General features: G+C 41.5%; 1 protein-coding gene across 3 annotated transcripts in view; it reads right to left on the bottom strand.

Moving 5' to 3' along the window:
- Window positions 1–219: 219 nt before the first annotated feature.
- Window positions 220–8799, bottom strand: part of C8H10orf71 (chromosome 8 C10orf71 homolog) — a 75259-nt gene continuing 66679 nt past the window's right edge. For all 3 annotated transcript variants that reach the window (XM_032445337.2, XM_085555086.1, XM_015866769.3), the window contains 2 exons: window positions 7792–7957; window positions 220–6131 (listed from right to left, as the gene is read on the bottom strand). In XM_032445337.2, coding sequence (XP_032301228.2) covers window positions 1384–5955 — 4572 coding nt within the window. In that variant the 5' untranslated portion in view covers window positions 5956–6131; window positions 7792–7957 and the 3' untranslated portion in view covers window positions 220–1383. The remainder of the gene's footprint in view (window positions 6132–7791; window positions 7958–8799) is intronic.

Below are 8799 nucleotides of genomic sequence, written 5' to 3'. Positions count from 1 at the left end.
AAGTTAGTACTGGGCCCTCTTCAGACATCCAGGCTTTGCTTTGCTGTCACAGGAATCAAAAAATTCACTATGCTTTCCTCAAATATCTAGCAGCTATTTACTGTTCCAAGTCAAAGTTCATGGAAAAACTTCAATGTCTGAAGCTGTTAAAATACTCTCGCACTTCAATTTTGGAAAAGAAAAACTATGAAATGAGACAGGAAAAAAAAAGGAAAACAGTTACTCCAAATATATATATTTATAAGCAGACACATTACATTCAGGTTTTTTCCATCTTTTCACCAAGGTTCTCTTATTATCTATGATGATAAAAAATATCTTAAGCAAGGATGAGTTATAGTTTGATACACAGTGATTATCCCAAAAAGCACTTTTTCAGAAATTAACAATTTGGCTGTTATATCTTTCTCTCTCTCTCTTTTTTTAATCACAGAATGCATGAAAACAAAATTAAGAACACCATTTTTCAGATTGTAAAAGTTAGCGCTGTATTTTAGAGGGAGCCTAACACCAAACCAAAACCAAAAGCATTTCAATTATATCAAGCAGAGATCTTTTCATCCTAACAAAAAGTTAAATACTATGGGACTTTATTCAGCCTTGCTCCTTACCAAAATATTTTGGGCCAAATATTGAGATAAATAGAAGTTTAAAGTTGCATTATAAATAACCCCTGGTGCTAGAGTGTATTTGGAAATTATCAACAAATATAAACAATTCAGCAGCAGGTTAGTGGACACTGCAAAAGTATATAAGAAGTCAAGAGCAGCTGCAACTGTATTCTGGTTGTTTAAGTGTTTCTTTGGTATGGCTGTTGTACTGTGCATCCAGTATACAATCTTCTTGTCAATAACATCTGGTTAATCAATGTGCGCAAAAAATGAATTTCAGGTTTGTGGTATCTTTGTAGCTTTCTACCTGCCAATACAGTTCAAAGGCACAGAGTGAGGAAAGTTCAAGAGATGTGGCATCTCTCTTAGTTCTCAGGATGGACAGGATGGTCTCATAGGCTTTACTTTCTGTCATGTATCGTGCAACACATCTGGGCAAAAGCATACTTGCTTTGGCAAACCCAGCCACCCTAATGGCAAAGCAGCAGTAGCAACAAGCAGTGGCTTCATGCTGTTGTATTCATTTGTTTAGCTGACATTGCCCCTTTAACTCACTAATGATTTGGGGCTCACTCAATTTTATACTTCTTCAGAGTGACCATCTCCTCTTATCTTTCAACACTGTCATCCTTCATTGTCCTTCCCACCCAAACCATAATGAGATTCAGACATAGTGTTGTAGAAACATCAGATCTGTGTGTGCTCATGTGTACGTGCGACTGTCCAAATGGATCTTAAAAATATCAGCTGGCTTGTTCTGTTCCTTCATTTTTCAAGATACTCCTTCAGCAGAAAAATTATCTAAATTAGTGAGTGACACTAGGGCTGTATTTGGGGTTGGGCTCATGTCCTTTCCTAAGCAAATGTGAGTTTCTTCAGTATCTTGGCTGCAGGATTGAGAGGCCAGTTCAATACAGGGCTGGGTATCCACATCTCCAGTGTATCTATAGTCTTGTTGGCCATCTTTTGGTAGATCTTCCAGTTCTCCTTGTGTGGTTGGCATTAACCAGGTAGATTCAGAGAGCTGAGAAGGTGACCTCAGCACTGCCACAGATGAAGCTGGTAAAGGCAGTGCTCTAGGGTAGGAGGAATAAGGAGAACTCCTAATTTCGGAAGGTGAAGGCTGGTATACATTTCCTTCTGAGGAAGGGACTGAGACTTGAACATACTTGCCAGTTTCTGGATCATAAAATGTCTTTAAATTAACTTCAGCTGGTAAATCAACTACATAGTATTGGCCAGAATCAGGATCTTGGAGAAGTTTACGCTGGGTCAAAGAAGGTGAAGGGCTTACTGCAGCTGCACCACTAAGTCTTCTTATACTGGTTTCTGGAGGAGTCAAAGTTGAGTGAGGAGCAGGATGGATAGAATACCCCAATGGTGAAGGAGATGCTAGTGTGTGTCCAGACTGAGAAACTTTTCTCCCTACAGCATCTGTGTGCTCTGTCTGATGCTTTTTCTGCTGCTCTTCTGTTTTCTTTCTCCTGCTTGCCAGCTTTTTGGCCCGTCGCAGAGCCTTTTCTGTTTTTGGTGGCACAGCAGGAGGCTTGCCTGCTCCTCTCTCCCCAAGACCCCGTCTCTCAGCTTCCCCTGCAGGATCAAGTAGAAGATGCCTCTGTGTTGGATTCAGTATTTCTTCTGCAGATGTACCAGCTTGACTCTTCAATGCCATGTTCAGTAAGGCAGGGTTTATAGCACCCTCTGTCTCTCCAAGGCTAGAAATGGTTGTTTTATCTGATGGTAAACTGACAACAAGAGAGTGCATTGTGCTTCCTGATCTGGGGCTTGTAACAGCAGAGCATTCAAGACTGTCTAACAAAACTTGTGTATCTTCCATGTCTAGCATGTCTTCTAAAGCTTCGTGGGATGCAGAAAGATATGTGTGGTCCTCTGGTATAGATTCAGTCACAGGGGAAATTGTCTCTGCAGTTATTATCTTTTTTGCACAAGAACCACCTCTGCGATTAAATAAATGTTGGTTCTTAAAGTAATTTACCTTTCTTTCTGTTGGATAGCTGGGGCTGTTTTGTGCTTGGTCATTTTCTAGACCTAAATTTGGCTGTGTTAAGCTGTGTCCCGCCTTCCTAATCTGTGGCTTTTCTTTATCTCTGCAAATACTTTCCTCATTCATTTTCCCAACTTCATTTAACAAAGCACAAGTCTCTTCATCTTTTTCCATAAGCTTCCCTAACAAAAAGCTCTCTGTATCTTCAAGAAGATTGGGGTCCAGTGTTGCAGAAGTATTTCCAGACCCACTGGCATCTCTCCCTCTGTCGGCTGCTCCTTCCCTCACATCCTGCTGCCCTCTGTGCATTGATGTGGACCAGCCTTGCTCCGGGGCATGCAGCACATCCTGGGGTTGCTTGCTGTGTGCAGCTGGGGTTGCAAATCTACCTTCCATTTCCTTATAACTGCTGCTCACTGTATCATCTAGGGAAAAGGATCTAAACAGAGGCATCTTGACAGCTCTTATTACCTGAGGTGACCTAAATGTGTTATCTTTAATCATAAAAAGACAGGGTTTGGCTGAACTTGAAGATGGTCGAGTTTGTGGCTCCTCCAACCTTGTAGTGGGTGTGTCTTTTATGCTGCCAGAAGCAGAATCCTTGCCATTGGCCTCTTCCTTTTTCTCTTGTCTTAGCTTTTCTTTCATCATGCTCCTTTGTTCATTCTCAGTAACTGCACCCTCCTTCCTCTCTGCTGCACCAGTACCAGAGCTGACACAAGCATAATACTGCAGTTTGTCTTCCCCAACTGCATTCTGTCTCTCCTCATGGCTTTTCTTACTTTCTTCACTCATTTCAGCCTTAGTCCTCTGGCTTTCTTCATGGCTTTCCTTCTTCATCAGGGGCTCTGTTGAAAGTGGCTCCTCGTGAAATGGTTGCTCTACTGTGGAGATGAAAGACTGTTCAGAAGAACTAGGGCTTCTTTTGCCTTGTTCTTCATTGCCAGTGACTACCATGTTGGTTTGGATGTTGCTGTAAGGTACATCCTCTGCTGGTGAGAGCTGGCTTGAGGGTGTTTTGAAAGCAACATTTTCATTCAGTTCATCAGCCTTTTCCTCAGCTCGGAAACTGGAATTTTGCAAGGGCTGCCCAGGTGTTCTATCTGCATCGTCTTTACTGTATAGTTTCATTGCTGGATAAGGCAAACTTTTTCTTAAATTGGGCTCTTCACACTGATGCCCTAACAAGGAGTGGCCCTCATTACCCCTTGTATTTTTAATCAGATCTTCATGTGTTGAATGATGTTGCTGCAAATTGTCTCCAGTCTGGTGAAATAAAAGGTCTGCTGTTGTCTGGGGTGAACTCAAAGTCAGGTAATTGTCTGTGAAGTGTCCAGCTAAATCAGTTTTATTGTCCTTTTCATGAACACTCTCAGACAATGCTGAAGTTATATCACTCAATTCATCTTTCTCTGCCGTCTTCATGTTATTTTTTTCTTGCAGATTCTCCTGTATACTTTCCCTAGCCTTGTTTCTATTTTCCAAGACTCTTAATAGAGGAGAAGGAGTATAAATGGTTTTAACACGTTTACGCACATCCTTCAAATTGAACAACAGACTTGATGCTTTTGATTTGTAACTGTCCCGAGACCTGTAATCACTAAACACACTCTCTTCATCGTCTTTCTCTGACACACTCTCAGTGGGAGGAGGTGTGAGTGGGATCATCTCACTTTCCATGGGGTCCATCTCCTGTTTTGGTGGTATAATGGGTGTTAAGAGTTCAGTGATGTTAAAAATGGGACTGACTGATCCAGGGGAGTTTGCTTGTTTAATCAGAGGAGTCACATCCTGATCAGGTTTGGCTCCAGATGCTTTTTCAGACAACAAACATGTTTCATTGCTGACTGGGAACTCCTCTGAAGTCTGTCTCCTGTCTGATGCCCCTTTTGTAGCCCTCAGCCTCCTCCAGGGTGGACTGATGGCTTCCTCTTTGGTTAAGGTGGCTGGGAGCACTCGTGGAGGTGGGACAGGTGCCTGGGATGAAGATGAGGGGGAAGCCATCCTGTGAGACATGGACTGGGGTGAGATGGAGGTCTGGGACATGGCAGGAGGGGAAGGTTGAGCTGGAAGTGGCAGGGGTGGTATAGGAGGGGCTTCACGGATGGGTGGTGTTGGGGGACGGGGGGGAGCTGGGAGAGAAAGTGACTGAGGGACTGGAGGTGGTTGAGAAGGATCCTGGTACATGTGGATCCTAGGTGGGGGTACAGGAGGAAGAGCAGCAGGAAAATCAGTTCCTGAAGGGAGGGGACCCTGAGGTACAAATACAGCTGGGAGGGGGACGCTGAAAGCAGTTTCTGGTGGAATTGGCTCCATCTGAAAATCTTTCTTCTGCTTCTTAGTAACAGTGGCCTTGACAGGTGGCAGTTTAAGTTCACTCGCATGAGATCCTTTAATAAATGGTGCTTCTTCAAGGTATGCAAGGCTTTCCTTTTTTGTTATTGGATCAACAAATTCCTCTTTTTCAGACAGTTTTTTATGATGGACATTCCATGATTCAAAAGCACTATTCTCACTGTGAAGAAAATTGCCTTTTTTTGCTGGTTCATTAACTTTCAAATTTTTGTTTTTCAAAGCGTTTTTGGATGAACGGGAAAAATTTGACTTGGCTACTTTTGACATCTCAATCAGCACTGGATAACAACCATCAGAACCACAATAACTCAGATCTATTTTATTAGGTATTTTCTGTGGCTCTTGTTTGCCACTGACATGGTGGCTATCTTGTCTATCCTCAGAAAATCCAGACAGTTCCTTGTGAATGTTTAAAATGGCTGTGTTATCCCAACATGTCATATCATTTCCATGATTTAATTTACATCTTTGAAAGCTATTTTTAATAGGCTGCTTACTGGCTGTCAGGGAATCTCCTGACCCTTGATTTGCAGTCTTATCAAATGTCTTAATCAGTGAAGAAACTTTTGAAACATGTTTATTGTTCCTTAGACCAGGGACTGGCAAATTCAGCCTTCTCCTTTCTGTACCAAGTGTGTTATTCTTGGCACTCTTTTTCTCTTCTGGAGCACACTTTGGTAACTGCTGGAATGTTGAAGCCCATATTGCATGTTCATTGTTTCTTGCTGCTAGCTTGTTACAGCTTGCTGTTAACTTGATGGCATGGTTTAATGCCCCTGGATGAAATTTAGCAGAGAACTGGTGAGTGAAGTCAGGTGAAATGGCAAGATCTGGTTCATTGTAGGAGTCTTCAAGTTCTGCCACACATAGACTTTTGAAAGCCCGGTCTGTGAGGCTGCTCACTTCTCGGTCTGTGTCATCCAGGAGACTCCCAATACTTGAGGAGTCACTCTGCCCTTCTGTATGTTTCTTATTTCCCTGCATTGTTCATGGAAGTCATGAATGAACTATCCAAAGGATTAACACCAGGTGTCAAACAGGCAGATGGCTGTGTTGCAGAGTTCCAGTCATACGCAATTTATAAACATAAAGCAATTCCTCCAGTCAGTGCTGCAGCATATTGATTCATCTTATGGAGCAGGTGAAGGAATCTTTCTCCTCTGCAAAGACAGATCATGAATTATCATTTTTATGTAGTAATATTATAAGAAAAAGAGTATTTTCTAGATAGATCAGTCACTGACTAATTTGCTGCTGTGTATTTTCTGTTTAAATGCTAGGAACATGTTAAACAGTATGAAAAATAATTATTATTTTAGTCAATTTGGGTAGTTTGCAGTAGATAGATTAGTTATAGGAAAAGGTCATTAAAAGTGATTTCATATCAGATTCCTTACAGACTTAAGAGCCAAATTTCAAGAACTTTTATTTGCTCACTTCTAACACTTCCAAGTGCTGTGGAGATTGGCCTTTTTATGGCCAGAAAGAATAAGCAAATTCAAAAAAGAATGTCAGTGTACATCAGTGCACGCTATGTCTACAGAGGTGAGCCTCTCTGTACCAGTCAAGCTTTGCTTTCATAATTACCTGCCTGAATATGAGAAAAAAGAATGGCGCTGTAAGTAAAGCATTAAAAAATAATAATAATTAAAAAAAGTTTGCTGTGCATTACACGTTCCAAGAAAATATTGCTGAGGGAACATGCTTTAGCCACCTATATTCAGATATGGTTGGATTGATGTATTGAAAATGAAGAAGCTGCTAATATCAGTTTAGCCAGCAGAAGGCAGGAGTGCCTAGGGGACTCTCTGAGTCCCAGTAAAGGAGTGCAGGGAACCTTTGGTTTCACTTCCAGAACTGATGGCAGTGAATGGTAACACATTCAACACAATTATAAAATATCAGTCTTTCATTGATCTCTGATTACAGTGTGAAGGCAGGATCTGCATCAAGGTCTATCCTTACATCAGTCTGGAGACAGAATGGGGGAATCCTTGGGTGGAATGAATATAAGCAGTAGACCCTTCAGCTATGCTTGGAATGTATACTCACTCTTCATAGTTTACTTTCTAAGCAATTTAGATAAGTATTCTCACTCTCAAGGACTTGAGTAGGCTATTGGCTAACTACAGTGACACTAAGTTTATAAGCATATTCAAGAGCCATAAAGAAAGTCTGATCTGTATTTCCATATCCCAGTAGAATTTCATCATTAACTCATAATGAGCTGAAACATGGAAGTTCCCATCTGAAGAAGCATCCATCTATCCATTTTATTCAGGTGGAGACCATCCCCACCTAAAGCTTGGATTCACTGTAGAACTGAGCAATGAAATACAGAATCCAGCTCCTCCAAATGTCCAGATCCACAACTCCACTTTGGTTCAGATCTGTAGGACTCTTGGAAAGGGCACATCTTTCCCCATGATGATTCAGTGCTAGCTAGTGTGAAAAGCCAGAGGAACTGGGGTTTCTCAGGTGAATTACTTGGTTCTTCAAATGAAAACACTCCTTACCTTCCTTTTCTATTTAAAAATTCAGTCAACCTACTTATAAACTGATCATAGTGAATCTTGATTTCTGTCTTCCCAGTCAAAAAAGCCCTATGACTTAGGTAGAGCTACAATAGATTAACACCAGAAATAAAAAAGAGCTTTTTTCTTTTACATTGTACAAAGATTTTTAAAACAGAGTTTTGCTTCCATCACCCCCATGTAATTTCTGCATACAATGCAGCAAGAAAAAGAGAGATTAGAAAGGCTAGCCTGATCTTTGTTGAAATGATCAACTGTTATATGAAAGGGAAATACAGGTACATACCTGCCAGTTTTGCTTCTCATCTCTAGAACTTCCTCTCATGCTTGTATTTGGCTTCATCTCCAAGCATCTTTAGTGTGGAGGTAAAAATAATCCAATGATGTAGCTTCGACAGAAGTAGTTTATTGGGACGTTTCCAACCTCCAGCATTTTTGATCTTAAGTGAATTCTGTAATTTGAAAACATTGAAGACATTTGTTTGCAAAGGATGAAGATATTCTCACATGCTATACTCATTCGTTTGTTCATTCACATTTTACAGCCATTTCAGGAGTGATTTAGAGGATTTCGTACAAAAGAGACACACTGATAATAACCTGATAACTTGTGGGGCTGGTAGCTTGTAGAGTGCAAATAACTGGCACAACCTCCAACACTGGTAGCCCCAGCAGAGACCAACAGGAGTTGTGCCAGATGGCTCCTTCCTCACTGCTTTCTGCCTCACAGCTGTGCCACGCTTCCAGAGGGGCTGCAGAGGAAAATATGTATTTCTACTCCAGATGCATCTGACTTTCTGCTGCCAATGGAGATAGAAAGATGTCCATCTGCGGGACTAAGAAGTAAAGATGCTGAGACCTGAAAGCCCATCCTTTCTTCTGCCTCTGTTGTAAAGGAGAGGAAACGGACAGATGGGATAGTGAGGGACAGTAAACAAGGAATCTTTGTGCTTCCACACACAAGCCAAAGAATGCTAAAGGAAAACTCAGTTATGGTGGACACACACAGCTGTTCCCCTTTAGCTGTGCAGAGCCCCACAGCTAGTTTGTCTAACTCTTGCAAGACAATATTTATTTTCCACAGGGGGAACTGCCTGGCACTAAGGTCAGGTAAATAGGATGCAGAAGTAGGTAAAGTAAAGTAGATTTTCTTGAAATAAGAGCCCCCTTTGAGGAAACTTCTGTGTAAGCCTGCAATAGTAAAACAAAACAAAACAAAAGCCATGACAATACTGGAAAAGGAGCAAGAGCTTGCTCACTGGGATGGTCACCTAAACCTTATCTGTGGAAGGAT

The sequence above is a fragment of the Coturnix japonica genome, chromosome 8 (assembly GCF_054131305.1).
Source record: "Coturnix japonica strain WE chromosome 8, WE-NBRP24, whole genome shotgun sequence".
Taxonomy (NCBI): Eukaryota; Metazoa; Chordata; class Aves; order Galliformes; family Phasianidae; genus Coturnix; species Coturnix japonica.
Note: the sequence above shows the minus strand (reverse complement) of the source record. Positions and strands in the feature narration are given on the sequence as shown.